Source organism: Manduca sexta, chromosome 20, assembly GCF_014839805.1.
Source record: "Manduca sexta isolate Smith_Timp_Sample1 chromosome 20, JHU_Msex_v1.0, whole genome shotgun sequence".
Taxonomy (NCBI): domain Eukaryota; kingdom Metazoa; phylum Arthropoda; class Insecta; order Lepidoptera; family Sphingidae; genus Manduca; species Manduca sexta.
The window spans coordinates 14,907,432-14,926,545 of NC_051134.1; the positions used below are offsets into that span (position 1 = coordinate 14,907,432).

General features: G+C 35.0%; 2 protein-coding genes across 2 annotated transcripts in view; one reads left to right on the plus strand and one right to left on the minus strand.

The window, feature by feature from the left end:
- Positions 1-7,311, minus strand: part of LOC115447609 (protein Lilipod) — a 31,849-nt gene extending 24,538 nt beyond the window's left edge. The window contains exons 1-4 of the mRNA XM_030174753.2: positions 6,867-7,311; positions 4,939-5,203; positions 3,035-3,262; positions 1,266-1,331 (exon numbers count right to left, since the gene is read on the minus strand). Coding sequence (XP_030030613.2) covers positions 1,266-1,331; positions 3,035-3,262; positions 4,939-5,203; positions 6,867-6,929 — 622 coding nt within the window. The 5' untranslated portion in view covers positions 6,930-7,311. The remainder of the gene's footprint in view (positions 1-1,265; positions 1,332-3,034; positions 3,263-4,938; positions 5,204-6,866) is intronic.
- Positions 7,312-8,370: 1,059 nt separating this feature from the next.
- Positions 8,371-18,754, plus strand: LOC115447597 (DNA polymerase zeta catalytic subunit). Its single transcript, XM_030174735.2, is given in 24 exon segments — positions 8,371-8,686; positions 8,781-8,902; positions 9,028-9,156; positions 9,247-9,341; positions 9,435-10,231; positions 10,312-10,492; positions 10,561-10,658; positions 10,744-11,037; positions 11,040-11,959; positions 12,050-12,172; positions 12,261-12,945; positions 13,093-13,238; positions 13,240-13,285; positions 13,635-13,755; positions 14,180-14,424; positions 14,715-14,872; positions 15,867-16,004; positions 16,091-16,228; positions 16,648-16,803; positions 16,806-16,840; positions 17,057-17,189; positions 17,192-17,286; positions 17,492-17,717; positions 18,517-18,754. Coding segments are annotated over 24 exon segments (5,241 nt in total). The 5' UTR covers positions 8,371-8,670; the 3' UTR covers positions 18,661-18,754.
- The last annotated feature ends 360 nt before the right edge of the window (positions 18,755-19,114 follow it).

The following is a 19,114-nucleotide window of genomic DNA, read 5'->3' on the forward strand; positions in this document are numbered from 1 at the left end:
GAACAGAGTGAACCTGTAATGGTTACTTAATTTGTGCAAACGCATCCCATGGAAAATGTTTATCACAATTTAACGACTTACATATAGCGTGTGGATATTGATAAAGACGATTACTCAATAGATAAATAAAGCCGAAAACCGGACTTGATCGGCTCACGGTTACAAAAGATAAGGGTGCCTTAAAGGACCTATCGTGTAGCTAGCTAGCATTATAATGAAACTTGAGTGGAGGTCAATGTTTAACATCAATAATTACATGTTCAATGATGACGCGCACGGTTTTCGTATTGTTCACGTCGTATACACGGGTGTCTTACGCGCTACGATAGTTGTCAAATATTCTTCGACACAAGGCTATTATTATGCGGTTACAAATACAGTTATTATGGTTAACTAGATAATAATATAAACGTCCATAACTATATTATTTACATTACTTAAATTGATTCGATCTGTTTTATTATAATCAACCATGGCGTGGCTTTGTAGTGTGAAGTAATACATTTAAACAATAATCCACTAAAAGTTATAACGTAGTCGAGTCACTAATGCATATCTACTCTATTTGCAAAATGTTATTTACTTATCACACAACCAAAGGACGCGGTGTTCTAAATGTGCCAACAATGCAACGGACACGCGCATCCTAAAGGCTCAACGATGCACAAACGTGGCAATATACGATTGCCGACACCAAGCAACATTAGAAACGCAGGTCAAAGGCCATCTCAGCCTGGCGGCCATATTTCAATAAAATGGAATGCAGTGGATTGCCTTAATTATTTATCTCAACTCTCGTCATTTTTTCGTAGCATAAGCTCGCAAAGAAGTGAGTGAGTAAGTGAGAGTGAGTGCATCACTTGGTGGTGTTTTCTACCTTCCTCGAACACTCTCACAACTAAAAACTAGTAATCGAACTTAGTTTTTTCTTTCTTACTTAAAGGAGACTAGAGTGCTGACACAAACGAGAATGCTTGTTGTACATATATTTATATTAGGCGTTGTATATTCGATTTCGCCTCCCCCTAACCTAACCTAGCCCAATTTTGTAACACAAATGCAATAGGTTCTTGGAAGCTTTAACAAGGAGAGCAGAAATTTGATTAGGTAATTATATTAGTGTCTTGTTTTTATAACCTGTTTTAAATCATATCTCCATTCTCTACACACTGACTATTAATTTTACATTGTTCTGTCAACTGCCAAGACATTACCGTATAATGAAACAATAGATTCTATTTGGAATAATGGTAATTAACACTTACCCAACAACATCAATACGCCGACGAACGACACGCACGAGTAGAGGAAAGGTAGATATGTCCATAGATCTGCGAACAACAACCAATTCAATATATTAACAAACAGTTCTTCAATACCACGTGTTACAACAATTATGAATGGAGTTGATTATCACTCGTTAGCATATTTTGTGTTACATAGTTCCTTGTATGACGCAAACATCTTATTACTATTTTGAAATAAAGAACGAGACCTATTTACGTTCATTACCATATCAAATTCTGTTCGTCATTACATTTGCAACATTTTTACTATCGCGTCCAATTAAGTACCACGGTGTTTGTTTACATCGAGTGCACTCGCACTAAACTCATCTACGTGGCGTATCTATATACCTACATGATTTGCGTCCTCGATGCTCTAACTGTGCTATCCGTTCACCTCGCAAACGTGCTAACGACTTTACTTCAATAATCGAATGCTCAGACATCGGCTTTAAAAATATGCGTATTATAAAACGTTGGCAACAATTTTTTTGTCTCCTCTGTACCGCTGTTTCCGGCGCCCATTAAGCGACGACTACAGCCAAACAATTGCAAGCTAGCTTTCTTTACACTCAATTGAACACAGACAACAGACGTTCCTATGCATTGATGCGTTCTTAAATTCAAATTGCATTTCTAGTTTAAAAGGTGTGTCGATATTGACACACTTAAGTTAATTTAAATCGAATTAGTAATTACTAATTAGGATTATTTCATTATTCCAGTCGTGTAACATAATGAGTCACGACACAAATAAATGAGTGAACTTACAAAGACGATCTTTCTTCAAGTTTATACGTCACAATAAGGGTTTATTTTATAGCTCAGTTTCAAATACGTCAGTAAGTAATTTGAGAAGAACATTGCAGTGAGCACCGCTTGCAACACGATGTTTTCACTCAAAGTGCCGATAGCCTTGACGGCGATGATGATTTGCTGTTTAGACGCATATAATATTGAATAGTTTAATAGTTACGTTTTTATGTTACTATACAGTATTATCTTATTTAATATTGCTCCAAATTGTACATCGTCAATCAATTCCAGAAGTCAATAATTTTCCATCAATCTCTAAGTTAGAACATTAAATAAAGCCCTAAACTAGAGCTAACAAATGAGATTATTTGAAAATGAATCACTCTTCACAATTCGTAGGAGTAAGATTTGACTGCCACACAAATAAACGCTTACCAATTATTGTTTTAAATCTATGCAGATAAACTCGTTTTAGAAGTCCGATATAGGCTGTTCGAAATCCCAAATGCAAGAATGTTGCCGTCGCGCCGTTACAATACCCATAAATAAATTCGTTTGAAGGATTTAGTAAATAGATTCGAGGAATCGAGTCCATTGTTGCAAATGTAAAAATGATTCTAGACAATTATCTAATTGAAGCACAATGCTCGCACGAATACTTACTGTAAAAAGAAACTTGTAACGGATGCCGGGCTGGTGTCGTGAAATCAGACTTCATTAACCGCGATACAGTGACCAACTAATTACCTACATTCTATCAAATTATTTCTATAGCCGATTTGCATAGAAAAATTTGGCAAGCTGCACCACCGTACATGGCTGAGTGTGAGAGTTATTTGCACTGTATTTGACCTTTTTACATCTAGTGAAACTAAGCACGAACTGCCGAATACATTTGAATATGTTTTTTATTTTTTACATTTGCAAGGAATGACAACTCATGCAGGGTTGTCGATGTTTAATTTAATTATGTAAATTAAAATAATACTTACTAAGTAAAGCATCAATACTGGAGCGATCGCCTTCCAACCATGCGGATATGACGTACGCCAAGCCCAACATCAATACTCCAAGTAGCGCCAACACGATGAACGTCTCGTACACACGTCCCCTCAACCCCCGACATCCTGGGAACCCGGACGACTCCGAGAACAGATACGCGAATGGTAGGAACACGAACATAGACAGATTTGAGAACAGGAACACGTGATTCCATAGACCTGGGGACAACAATGACCTGAGTATATGACATTTCTGTAACTAGGGATGCACGTCCCTGATGCGTAATTTTATGCGGATGTAATACAGACACCCTACTAGACACCTATACTCTGAATCGACCTTAATACAACTGTCCTTATGCAGGCAAATTTTGTTAAGGCTTCCTAAATTCAACACAGATATCCAACGTTTCATCGCCTACATATTATTTCTCTTTTTGTTCCTTCCAAGAGCTTACCTTATCTGAACTATAGCATAATGTTAAATGTTTTTCAAGGCTTAAACTTGATAAGGTTATGTGTTTCCCTGCTACATACGTTGTCTGTGGCTCAAAGTCGATCAAATTACAGTCTTCGGCTTCAAGTGTATGTCGCGTAATCGTTTGTAATACTATAATCATGCGGACGGTATGTTACGAGGCCGGTATTTTCTATGGTGTTTTCGGTTTACGCACCTGGGGGCGAGTATTGTGAGCGGCAACCAGTGGGTTACATGCATATCACTACTTAATTTATTATTAAATATTGTGGACACCCTAATAATAATAAATAAGTAAAATAGAAACAGGGTAAGCGCGACAAAAATTAATTAAAATATGGCCAAGTGAATAGTCCTAGATACTATCTAATGTAGTGAATGAGATTTATATCTTAATTGACAATTCGGATCACGCAAATATTCCGTGAATGTGCGTTATATTACATTATATTATTATACCTAAAACTTAAGTCGATATTACACTATATAATATATGCAATATTCTTTGATGTTTACATCAGCTGTTTGAAACCACGTGGCTCGGCATTACAGGACACTGTGTGAAATTTATGCTTTATTTTACCTATTATTAAATCTGTAGACAATTTCATTGTTTATACAGCTGGTTTGGAAACATAAACTTACGTCACGAAATTGACACGCGAAATTGCTCCTTTGGCAAGAATGAAAGAAAGGGAATTATTAGATTTCTACTATAATGATAAATAACTAATTAATTACTATGATATAAAGGTGCGAATATTATTGACTGTAACACAATATTTAAAAATATATTTAACTCATAGGTGTTTTGTATTAAAATATTTTTTAGACACATGCATTCTCCATCCATTTGATATTATTTAACAATTATAGTGAACATTATCACACAAAATATCTAAACATACGTGAAAAAGTGAGTCAAAACTATAAATTAAAAGATCGCAGACTGATAAAATATATATTATTTTAGGAAATAGCAAAGATAAGATATAATGTAAGAAGATTATTGCAATTTCAAATGTCCCAATCAGATGTTTCTAAGTAAATGATGCTTATTATTATCTTGATCCATTTAATGTTATTCAAGTAGGAATTATGACTGCCTAAAATATTGTTCAGTATATTATTATTGATTTTACTTATATTATTTACAGTAATATTTTCAGATAAGTATTCAAAATTTGTGACAAATGTAAAAGGTAGTATGACTATTATTATAAGAGAGGAAACAAATCATCAAATGGGTCGTCTGATTGTAAGTGATCTCCATTCATAAACACCTTTAGCACCAGAGGAATCATCAACAAGTTGCCTGCCTTTAAGTTTAGACTGGTCTTAATTACTGTAAGTAATATTAGTACTAAGTTTTGCGAGTTTTGTTGGTTATATAGAGAGATATCAATGCAGTACTTACCCTGTATAAGAGAACTATTGAGCCATTTGACATAGTAGCTATTGGGGTACAGAATGAGCACTTCATTGCTGACGATTGATACCGGCAGCAGAAGTGCTGAACCCAGTGAGACGGCCAGCGCGAAAGTGCACAACCACACACTTATTCTATACACTTTCACCTCATCCTCATCCGCCGTGAAGTAGTCCTCGCTGTCTCGTCGTCTGAACTTCTCAATTAACATAAATGAGAAGAGATACAACAGGATGAACAGAAGCAGGAATATCTGCAATAAAATAAATATTTTAGAAGAACACACATTCTACTAGTGTTATACATATTTTTGTGAAAGTTTGTGAACATTTTCAGATGACTGAATGTTTGTAAATGTATACGCAAAAACTCCTGAACAAATTGACTGAAATTTGGCAATTAAAACCAGCATGAAAAAGTTTTGTAAGAAATATATACAAGAATTGCTTTCTTCCAACCGCTGTAAATTATATTTAGTATTTTAAGTAAAAACCACAATAATAATTGTCCTTCACAAAGAGTTATGTAATCACATTTTAAAATATTTTATAAAGCATGTGTTGGTCATATTACTTGATAACACTTATTCACCAAAATGGCTTAGAATGATAGCCTTGCTTTACGTTTTTGTCATGGATGATGGTTAAAAATCCTAATGGCCTACACTAGTATTTCCTCAACTATTAAGAAGCATGGAATTTGATTTCTGATGGTATATTACAAAAAAAACTAGCCTATATTCTTTCATAGAGTTCAAACTTTACCCTTTAAAACTGGCTCAATGCTTTAGCTTTATGTGTAATGGATTATTTCATTTATTCTTCAATGAAGTTACAAGGAAGAGAATACATACTGGTTTAATGCAAGCAGATAATAATTAAACAGCAAACATAATATATATCAACAAGTAGTGTAGTTCAAAATTAAAATAATATTTTGATGCAGAAGTCAAAATTTCTACAGTTAGGCTCCACTTAATTTTTTTTTATTTTATCTTTTGTTGTAAGTACTAGGTTCATAGCAGTAAATTAGAACCTAGTCAAGAAGACTACGAAGCAATTATATTTATCCTATTTTTCTAGAGTCTAGTAACATAGACTTTCTTTATATGTTTCTTCCCTATTATAAGAGACTTAAACATGTTAATATGGTATTCACATCAAATTGTCTCCGAGAAAAAAAAATGACTTGAAAGTGATCCCATAACTGCAATAAACAGGGAGTTATGGTGAATATTTTATCATCCCATTGCATTTAATAAAAGTATGAACACATTGTAATAAATACATTTTTTTTAGTTTTAATATAGATCACCAATAATAGAATAATGTTAAATACACATAACAGGTACTGAACAGAATGTTTCCAAATAAAATGACACATGTATTATGTGTTTACATTAAACAAACAAACAACAAGGTGGTTATTTTTACTTTATTTACGTGACCTTGCTAACTCTGCTGAAAATATTTGAAGATACTTTACAACAGAAAAATGTTAATTACAAAAACAATAAGCATTACACCTTACCGTGCATATTTCTTATTGCACAAAGACAATATTAATATGTTTAGTTCAGTTAAGCTATTTAAAACGAATGCAACAAAATCCAGAAAATACAAAATATATTTTTATACATAAATATAAAGTTACCAGTAAATATTCTGAGAAAAGCTTAAGGCTATGGTATGAACCAAAATATGCAATACGCATATTGTATGTACACAATGGTACAAATGTAATATGTTTGCACAGGCAGGTCGAGAAAACAAAATATCTAGAACAAAAGTCCGCCGTGACACCGATAGCTACAGAGACGGAATACGAATACTCTGTGACGACCTACTACCTCATCTACGACTATGTAGCATGTCTTTGTCGGATTCTACAACTTAGTATAAAATTTTAGTACTTACGATCTGCTCCCTGACATTGTTGTGGAATATTTGTTCACGCAAATCCGCCTCTTCATCATCCATCTTCAGGGTGCCAATGGATTTTTATCTCTCTATACGAAAAGATGTTGATTTATATTCTTCATAGAAATAGCACTTCATTTTTAAAATTACATTTTATCCTTTTTGTGTTACACTTTGTCACATGTTTACGGTTTAGGATTTTAACATTTTTATGACTCCGAACTTATTTGTAACAAATAAATCGTAAATCTTTATTATTATTAATATTTTAAAAAGTTGCACGTAGTATCACTGTGAATGCTAGAAAAACACGACCAATTTTTTGAATTGTATTACGAAGTACGACAGAATTTATGAATTACGAACTCCTACGAACAAACAATCCGTTCAACGAATGACTGAATCAAAGAGAATTAGACTGAATTCAATAATCTCTGTTGGCAACTGGTAATTTGGCAATGTTTGTGACTTGCAATTGATTGAATGGACTAGTAGCGTGACTGTCAAGCTGTCAAGCGGGTTGTCAAAACCATAGGCCGGCCTTATACATCCAAAATTGCATTCTGAATTCAGATAATGAAATACAAGCTTTTGCTCGCGGCTTCGCTCGCGTAAAGAATTTTTTCGGGATAGAAGTCCCGCTATATATTTTCCCAAGATAGAAAGTAGCCTATAACCTAGAAACTTCATTAAAATCCGTACAGTAGATTTTGACAAAATCGATAACATACTGACAGACAGAAATGGCTCACTATTTTGATCATAGTGGCTTCTACATAAAAGGTAGATATATGCTGTGGTGGACTTTTATTTTAAACTATTTATGACAATCAATCCTACTACGGTACATCATCTTTGTCTAACTCCAACGGTTTAGGCAGCGTACGCCAAGATATCATTTTTTTTCCAACTTACTTGATATGTATCGTTATATTATGACTAAACTACACAAAATCATCCTCAAATATACATTCTTACAAACTTTTGCATTTATAATATTGGTAGGCTATCAGTAGTAGAGAAGGCCCGTGCCCAAAAGTGGGTCAGTATATCATACAGGGCTGATATTATTATTATTATTATTATTATAGGATGTAAGTAGGAAGTGAAACAAAATAAATCTGAATTCCGTATAATATAACATACATTATTGTAACTCAATCTGAGAAATTCAGATTTATTCATATTCGAAAAAAATCAGCTTGTATGTAAGCTTTATAATATAGATACATGTTATAATCTGAGTTCCGTTTCTAAATACAGAAACTCATTCTGTATGTATAAGCCCGGCCTACGGATCAATCCTATTGTATGCGCAACATAATATATATTTTAAATAAAAAAACCTATAACAGGTAGTTTACACATTAAGATGAGACGAAAACTGACTGATCTATTTTTAATAAATATTTTTTTTTATCGTTGGTGGGCTTGATGTTCAATTAGAGTCAGCATGAAGAACGTAGTCTGTGGTAACTAACGTCCGAACTTCGTATTTTATATTATCTATATTCTCATAATCAGTCTACAATCATTTCATATCAGCTGTTTCAATTTCAAATTTTAAAGTAAATATGAACAACACGGTATCTCCAAATGTAATTGAATTGATGAACATTTTGAATTTGTACTATTTCTAAGTGCTTCATAGCTTGGTCAATCATAACGTTTGTAAAAATTAATTATTGAATCATTTATAACAAAAGGCGTATTTAAAATAGCGACTAGCGACAAGTTCAAACATGTTTTTATACTCATCACAATATGTACTCGAAATGTAAAATTGTATGACAAAGTAAACATGGCTTCACTGGACTGTAAGTGCCTATGTATTAAAGAAAAAGAAAATAAATGTTTATTTCAATAAATACTATATCTATGGTATACCTATGTATCTTACCATGATTGCAGGCACATCTCATACAAAACCTCAGTTTTCTGTCCGTATTGTAGTTTGCGATCACTATTTAACAAAACCGGTACCTGGAGTGGATGTGATTTATTCAGAATTTAGAGGAAGTGATATAAAACAGGTTGGTATTTTTATTTATATTTTTTTAATTTATACTATGTGGGTTGAAAAGTACCAGTAACACAAATACCATAGTACTAGTTAACACATTAATTAAATGTTATTTGTCTTTTTACATGTGTAAAGGTACCAGTGTTGAGAATATTTGGACCAACACCGGATGGTTATAAGGCATGCCTTCATATCCATGGAGTGTTCCCCTACTTTTATATTCCATGTCCAACACCAAACCCAGCACCACAGTTTTTGTACCAAGTAGGTGGTTCATACTATAATAAACTGATTCTATTGAATATATATAATTAATGTTATACAAAAATTGTTAAGCATCCTATTTAATTCCAGATTGCAGCAAGTTTAGACAAGGCATTAAATATAGCTCTGAAACAGGCATCCTCTGCAAATCAACATGTCTACAAAATAACTTTAGTAAAAGGACTGTAAGTTATCATACACTAGTGTAACATAGTGAACTTACTGTTGAAATCTAACCACCAATTTTTTTAAGCATTTTGAAATTGTTTTTATTTCAGCCCTTTTTACGGTTTTCATGACAAAGAACATTTGTATTTGAAAGTTTTTTTATACAATCCGGTACTGATAAGGCAAGCTGTTGAATTATGCAGTAATGGAGCTATCTTGGGACAAACTCTCCAACCACATGAATCTCATCTAAACTTCACATTACAATTCTTCATAGATTTTAACCTCTTTGGAATGAGTTATATAGACATACAAAATGTTTTATTTCGTAAATCAAACTTATCTCAAAACAGCAATGATCCAATAGAAAGTCCTAATGAATTTGGACTGAAGCCTGAAAGCACTTGTTTTTTTGAAGCAGACTGTGTTGCATCAAGTATAATTAATAGACAAAGAATAGGTAAAGGAGATGGTGTTGAAAATCCAGGTCTGGAAGAAGTATGGCATCAGGAAATGGAAAGACGAAAGCAGTTAAATGTATCCTTAGCATCAAAATCATTGTCACAAGGAAGAATGCAATCAGAGGAAACAGAATCACATTACAAATTTGATCAAATTATTAAAGTTAAACTTTCTAATTTGATTGAAAAACCTGTAGTGACCAGCAATGAAATATCTAAGATACAAATAGAACCAATATGTTACCCGGCTGAAAGCATGGAGGGTTCATTAGTGTTCAAAGCAGTTGATGTCAGTGTTCATTTACCTAATAGTTCAACAAGCATGAGTTTTAATGAAACTTCTAGAAATTTAGAGGCTACATTTACGGAGGAGTGTGATGACACTCTTGTGGATGAAAATATTGCCTTGAATACAAGCCTTTCGTTACATTATAGTCAAGTTTTGTGTAAGTTTACCTATAATGCATACAATAATTAAAAATATATATTTTATTTAATCTCATATCTATATATTATGATATTTCAGTAAACAGTGAAGATTTAGATCTTGTAGACATGTTAGGTGATATGGATGAAAAACCTATAGAAGATGATAGCATTATGGGAACACCAGCAAACATAGACAATGAAGGTGACATTGAATCAGACAATGCTGAATATTCACAAATATTTGATGAAGAGACAATATTGTTGGACAATCAAGAGAGGTATGTTAGTTAGCTAATAATCGTTTAGCTTAATAACGTAGTACAAGTTCTAATATCGGCATTTTTAGTAAAGGTGAAAAAGAAAATAGTTTTGCACCAAGTTGGAATGATTCATTTTGGGAGGGAGTTAATATACCACAGTTAGATGGAACCTGTGATGATGACCGTAAGTAAAACAGACAACTTAAATCAAATAAGTAATTTATTTATCTTTAGCATTTTGTGGATTCAGTACTCAGTTCTTGTTTTAGACGTTAAGAAAGTCAGAAAAAGAAGGATAAGGTTAAAATTGGGGTTGTCTAAACCCAAAAATAAGAAAAATGAAACCATTATACACCATAATGGAAGTAATGAAAATTCTCATTTAAATATTAGTCAAGTTGATGAGATAGACACTTCAAGAGAAGAAATCAACATAACTGGTTCACATTTAAGAAAAGATATAAAAGTAGAGCCGCATTCTGTTCTTGATACTTCTAAAATAATAGACCAAGATGTAGAAATGCCTGAAATAAGCAATAAAACTGTTACTGACTTAGTTAATAAACAAATTAAAAGGAATCAATAAAAAGTAATTCTAAACCAACTATAGCTGAAAATTATGATACTGAGAAGAAATACGAGCCTATTGCAGGCCCATCAACGAGTGATTTTAAAAACGAAACTAGTCGGATACCTGACACATCCATGAATGATTCGCAGTCATCTTTCGATGGTAATAAATTAGGTATTATGAGCTTTTATGATTCGTCCAAAATATTTAATAATTCGTTAGAATTTAATGCCGATGAATATATAAGTACATGTGAGAGAGATATTAATATAGAAAAATCAATAAATGCAAGAAACATAGACATCAACGCAAAGTTTTATGACGTAAACAAAATCAAAAGGGAGAATGACACAGTGTCGCTAGATGTAATAAATAAATCTATGTCCGGCAAAAAACTGTTAACACCATTAATAAAACCCCCTACCAAAAGTGACGTTATTTCTACTTTAAAAGAATATAAAATTTCAAAGATGAGAAATCCCAGTCCTTTTTATTCTGATCACAGGGATGTGGGTGATAAAGTAGAAATTGGTCAAATTCTACTAAAGGTTATAAGTAAATTGTCTCGAGATCAGAAACCATTCGAAAAAGTTTTGCATACTACTAGTATAGAAGAGTGGCGGCAGTTATTATTTTTACAAACCAATGAGATGTCTCAAGAAGCGACGAAACCAGAAGTCCTGAAAACGTTATTAGCCGGAAGTAGAAAGTGTGTTTTGGAACCAGTGATTAGACCTCCAACTAGGAAAAGAGTTAAGGAATGGTTATTGAAAAATGTTTCAATCAAATCTGAAGAAAATCACATAGATCAAGATGACATAAATAAAAATATCGACGAATTGGAAAATTCTCAAGCTTTGGGCTTGAATGAAGAAGAAATCAATAGTAGTTTAAGTCTTGAAGCTAGTGATAAGGTAAGGAAGATGAAGTACATTATTTTTACATATATTTTTGAGACAATGACACAGTCGTTTTCTAATAATAATTGCTAATATTTTGAGCAGGTAAAACCAAACACCAATGATACATTGCAAGTGACTATGCATCCTGATGGATCTTTTCTGTGCTTCGGAAATGTTGATAATAAGCAAGATACAACTAGTTCAATCGAATCATCAACAGTTGAAGTAAGTTATAACAAATTTGAAAAATTTATTAATTAATTTTTGGAATATAATATAATGATTATGCTGTTGATTATTTTACCATTTTTAGGTAAATTTCCTTACACTGATGTTGGTGGAAGTACACACATCTGTTAGAGGGGATTATAATCCGGATCCCGCATTGGACCCCATAAAAGCAATATTTTACACGGTGACAAACGACTGCCCCAAAAATCATTTCCTAACAAAATCTTATACGGAAATTTTAGTAATCGATGCAACGAGTTTACCGAAATACTTAGATAGGTGCATTTTCGATTGTCACGTAACATACGTGCCTAGCGAAATGGAAATCATAGAAAAGTTAATCGAAATAGTTAATAAGCATAACCCTGATATTATGTGTGGGTATGAAATAGAAATGAACTCGTGGGGCTACATTTTCGAAAGAGCCCAAGTGTTAGGTTTGGATATTATAAAAGACATATCTCGGATAACAGAAAAAAATAGACAAAAACGATGGAGAAGCGATGATAAAGATTTGGAAGGGAAGATTATTGGACGAGTTATATTTAACGTGTGGCGCCTATTCCGACATGAATTAGCGTTATCAAGCTACAGTTTCGAGAACTGTATGTACGAGATATTAAAAGAGAGAGTCCCTACTTACAGTTATGCTCAATTATCAGAGTGGTGGAGTGATGAGTCGAAGATATTTCGGTGGATTCCCGTGGAGTATTACCTTACGAGATTATCTGGCACTGTTAGAATGTTGGAAAAATTAGATATTATAAGTGAGTAGAGAATTTTATTCAAAATAACTATTCCTGATTACCTCATTCTTACGTATTGTTTTTTATAATTTAATATCAGTGATTCAAAAATTATATCAAAGAAGAGGGCAGACCTGGATGATTGTTAAAAAAAATTGTTTATTTTAGACAGAACATCAGAACTCGCGAGACTGTTCGGTCTTCAATGGTGGGAGGTACTGTCCAGAGGGTCGCAGTTCCGTGTGGAATCTTTGATGCTTCGTGCTGCCAGACCGCTAAATCTAGTGGCACTCTCGCCAACCGTCAAACAGAGGAGCGGCTATGCGGGCGCCTGAATGCCTGCCCCTCATATTTGAACCTGGTAACGTATTATATCTTATTTATTTATTTACCATTGAATTAACTTGATCTCTATATTTGTTTATAGTCTTAATTATTACTTTTCATTTGTAGTCGACTCCCATTTCTCACCATTTGTCACTAAACATGGATTGTAGATCAAAGCCTTATATTCTATGACAGTATATACGCATAACACGGCCATATTGCGTTATCCTTGTGAAATTAGCGTGGAATGGTATTCTGTATGCTAATTTGTATTTCCTTAAACGTGATATAAAAATATGTGTCACAGAGAATAAGGCTCTTGTATTCTATTCTGTTATATTTGGAATGAAGTTTTAAATGAATTTTATTTTCTTTAATTACAGAATCAAGATTCTACTCAGATCCAGTTATAGTGTTAGACTTTCAAAGCCTCTATCCGTCAATGATGATAGCTTATAATTATTGTTTTTCAACTTGCATTGGCCGAGTTCAGAACATTGATGGGTAAGAATTACTTTATTCAGATATATATATTGATTAATTGAAATACCTACCTAAATATAGAAACCAAATTGCATTTTCATTACGTCTTGTTAACCATGAAAACAATTTGCAACCGCAACTTAAATTTTTGGTATTCTTGTAATACAATTTCGATGCTATAATATTTCACACATTATTTTTATATTTCTGGCCGATCCGCCAGCGTAAAAGAGTTCTTCCAAGTTAAAAGTCCCGTTTTGTATTTTCCCAAGATAAAATAGCCCATAGCACTCAAGAGTAATTTAGCTGCGTAGAAGTAAAAAAAAGAATCAAAATCGGTTCAGTACTTCCCCAGATTAGCGAGTTCAAACAAAACAAACTCTTCAGCTTTATATATTAGTATAGATATTACCTGCACCTCAATATTATTTTTCATGTTGTATAGAAATTCCGCCTACGAGTTCGGAGCTTGGCGACTACGAATACCCCAATCGAAATTAGAAACTCTGGTAAAGAAGGGCTTGGTGCATTGGTCACCGGTCGGTGTGGGCTTCGTAAAACCTTCCGTCCGTCATGGAGTTTTGCCGGCGCTCCTGCGCAGGATCCTCGCGGCAAGACAAGCTGTTAAGAAGAACATGAAACTACAGACCGACGAAACAGTGAAGAAAGCAATGCATTCCAGGCAGTTAGGTACGCTTAAATAATATTATACATATGCTACTAATATAAATGTGAATGTGTACATGTGTTCTATATTGACGGACAGTAAATCTAACCATTTTCAATATACACATTAGACACACTTACATATATGCGTAAAAAGTATTAGCAATAAATAATACACTAGTTCGAGAGTCATGGATTTAAAATAAAATGTACATTTATATAATTGTGGCAATAAAGATTATTATTATTATAATAATAAATTAAAAAATAATTTATAATACAAAATTAACTTGCATCTACTTTATTTTTTGTAGGTCTGAAGTTAATTGCGAACGTGACGTACGGCTACACGGCGGCCAACTTCAGCGGGCGCATGCCGTGCGTCGAAGTGGGGGACAGCGTCGTCGCAAAAGGCAGGGAGACGCTGGAACGCGCCATCAAATTAGTACAGAACTCACATTGGAATGCTAAGGTAATCCTGAAAAATGTTAGCGACAATTGATTGGGGGCAAGTTGATATGGAGAATAAGAAAAGTATAAATTGTACGTAAAGTCGAGAGCACATGTTCCTTCCCCACTCCGCCTCCTGCTTTTAACAATAACATAGAACAGAGTGTATTTGAGCGTACAATTTAGCAATTCCCATACGTTATTCCCGAATCTATTGGGCTCAGTCGCCCATCCCCCCCCTTGGCGACACACTTGGACAGGATTAATTTTTTGATCGTCCTTGAAGAATTTCTGGATTCATTACGTCTTTACAATAGGTGTGTTAGGTCAATATTCGGTCATTGTAATCGTATACCACTAGAGTATAGAAACAAGACTCAATAGTGTCTGCAGTATCATTTATCAGCAAATATTTATTATTTAGTCCATTATTAATGTCGAATTTAAGAGATAGAATGAAAACCACGAGTTCATTCTTTATCTGCAAAATTAGTTTGCTCTACTGTACTGTGTCATTTAGCATTTGTGGGTAGTTATAAAAAGTATATCTGATTGGTCATTAGGTAGCACAGACAGTTTTAATTGCAGTCTGGACCGTCAAGTAGAGTGGACGTAAACATTATAAGGACTTCTTGAATTTTTGAATCAGCAATTTTTTTTTCCTTATAACAAGGGACCTCATTTTTAAGTAAAAAGTTTATGTTTGGCAAATAAAAAATTTTCACACTGTTAATAATGACGTCAAAGCTATTGAAGTCACTCATCTAAAAAATCAATATCTTATCGATAAATTTGCTGAAGGTATCCAATCAATTGTAGCCAGTGTAACTAATGGACATAATAAGACTTAACATCTCAGGTCTTAGGATGGGGAGCGCAATGTAATACCAAACAATACTTTGTAATTCAAGGTGTTGCATGGTGTTTCTACTGTTTATGGGCGGTCGTATCGCTTACCGTCAGGCGAACGGCAAGCTCGTATCGTCATTCAAAGCAATAATATATATATTTTATAGGTAGTGTACGGAGACACTGATTCTATGTTCGTGTTGGTCCCGGGCGGCACGAGAGCGGAAGCCTTCGAAATCGGCCAACAGATAGCAGACGCCGTCACCGCCGATAATCCCTCGCCAGTTGCACTCAAACTGGAAAAGGTATAGTCATACTCTTGAATTATCTATAATTAAAATACATCTGAATGTTTGAAATTGAAGTGGTAATCCCCTTTATTTTGGTTCAGGTTTATCAGCCGTGCATTTTACAAACAAAGAAGCGTTATGTGGGTTACATGTACGAAAGTGCACAACAAGAAACGCCCGTGTATGAAGCAAAGGGCATAGAAACTGTGCGGAGAGACGGTTGTCCTGCTGGTGTGAAGGTATTTCAACACAATTGTATTTTTCAAAACTATTATCTGTTGCTATATAATGAATAGTTGCTAAGAAAAATCGTAAGGTCATTTATCAATCTCTATCCAATAAATCAATGCTACTGTTCGAGTGAGGACAAATCATTTTGATCCCTTCATTCTAGCCTCACCTAAATTCGCTTGCCCCCAATAACATCACGGAACACACATGGCGAAAGTGGAGGCCCGATTGTAGCTCGGCTTACTCGTTCGGTGATAAAAGCGTGATGTGTTTATAGTTTAATTCGTGTTAGTATCAAATCATTTTAATTTAAGACTGGTAAAGATAAAAAAAGATTATGACGTGTCAATTTATATGTGACGCACCGATGATGAGAAAAAAAAGATTGATATATTATGCATTACATAGTAGTATATTTTATGTTCAGTTGCTGCAGCAGTCGCTGTGCGAGTTGTTCTCCCGCGGCGACGTGTCGGCGGTGAAGCGGCGCACGCAGGCGCTGCTGGCGCGCCTGGCCGACGGCTCGCTGCCGCCCCACCAGCTGCTCTTCACGCGCGAGTACCACGGCGCCGCCGGCTACCGGCTTCCGGCGCCGCCGCACCGCCCAACGAAATAGCCAAGTCAGTAAACATAGACGCAAGTAAATCACATTCAACAAATATACATGTATTAAAAATCTTATGAATAAAACTATAATACTTAATCCATCGTATTTTCCGTCGGTTTCGGTTCGAGTCCAAATTAAAGAAATCGAAATTCAGTTTCGGTCTCAAGTCATAATTGTGAAGTGTATTCAGAGCGGTATAGTGAATCATAATGTAATGTTGTGCGAGCAGACGCATAGCTAGCCGCGACGTGCGCGCGGTGCCCCGCGCAGGCTGGCGCGTGTCGTGGGCGGTGGCGGCGGGCGCGCCGGGCGCGGCGCTGGTGCGGCGCGCGCGCACGCCGCGCGAGCTGCTGCGCGAAAGCCGGCTGCGCGGCCGCACGTCGCCTACTACGCCACGCGCGTGCTGCTGCCGCCGCTGCACCGCTGCCTCTCGCTCCTCGGCGTCGATGTCTTCAAATGGTCAGTCAAATTAAACCTGTGTGTCTTAAACAACACTTTTTTTTATCATCATTAGGCGATACATTAAAGTGATTAAACTTGTAATTAAGGTCCACGTTGCAGTAATAGATAGATAATAACGACATGGTAATTATTATTATAAATTATAAATATATTTTCCTATAACCATCCAAACGTTAACTAATATACTTTTAAATTGCAATAGGTGGAGTGAGCTCGGGTATTGCAAAATTGCGCAGCAAGCTGAATTGGTACACACGGGTGGCATCGCGCGCTACATGTCTCGCGAGCGGTGCGCGGTGTGTGGCGCGCGAGTGGCGGGGGCGGGGGCGGGCGCCGTATGCGCACAATGTGCGCACACGCAGCGCGCTGCCGCTATGCTCAGCTCTAGGCTGGCTTCCGCCGGTGCGGAAGTCTCCTATTGTAACAAAGTACGTAAATAGTCTGCTTGCACCTTATAAATAATAACGGATAATATTATGCTTCCCAACTTTTTCAGAAAGATTTTAACCTATATACAGAAGTTACAAGAATGTTTATCCCTATAAGCTCACATATTATTAAGATCTTCATTATATAACGCCTAAAAAACTGTCTGCCGTGTGTTTGTCAGTGCTCACAATCACCTACGGCGGTTTTTGCCAATGTTTTAGAATTATACAAAACAAATCTGGCAATACTAAGAGAATATGTTTTTATTTGTCGTTGGGCCAATTCTTACTCATTGGTTTTTACGTTTATTTATATAAGACAATAAAAACTCTTTATCATATGGAAAACTAATTAATAATTTATATTACTTGAAGATCAAAGGTTATTTTAATAATAATAAACTAATTAAAACAATAATAATAATAATATCAGCCCTGTATTATATACTTGCCCACTGCTGAGCACGGGCCTCCTCTACTACTGAGAGGGATTAGGCCTTAGTCCACCACGCTGGCCTAGTGCGGATTGGTAGACTTCACACATCTTCGAAATTCCTATAGAGAACTTCTCAGATGTGCAGGTTTCCTCACGATGTTTTCCTTCACCGTTAAAATGTAATATTCACAATAAAATGTAATATTGATGTCATATTTGGAAACAGACCCTGAATAAATTTATTAATTTGCGTAGTGTATTCTTTTTCAATAAAGGTTTTTCCTGTGATTTGAGAGGTCAGATATTATCAGGTATTAAAGAGACGGTTTTATTAGCATTAGTATATGCAAAGTTTTGTTTCAGATCTGCGAATCTTGTTGTGGACATAGTCAAGTAATGAAATGCGAAAATACAGAATGCCCCGTGTTATGGAGACGCATTAGTGCACGTCAGAGATTGAACCAAACGCAAGAACTTTTAACACATTTACCATCTAACCAGAATTGAAATCAAGTCGCAATAAAAAATTCGGTCATTTTGTTTGAATACATATAATATGTGCATACCTAACCAAAAAATAAATGAAATATGTTTATTCATATTGTATGTTTTTATTACTGCGTGTTTAATCTTAACATGACCTTTGCCATGCCTCGTCATTCAGTTAAAATTAATTATCACGATTGTAGTGAGTCGGTACATATTTTATTTTTCTGACTTGACCAATTAACAGCCAACACTATCTCTTTTAGCGCTGACAGAACGTATGTCATTACAAAAAATATGTATTTACAAATGACACACACGCATTTATCTCCAAAGGGGTATGCAGTGGCGTAACCAGGGTACCCATTTTTCGCCAAGTGTCTTTCGAACCATGATGTGATAGGGAGCAAGCCTATCGCCATATCGGACAAGAATTCCAGACTCCGGGCTGATACTGAGAAGTGAGAACAACTAA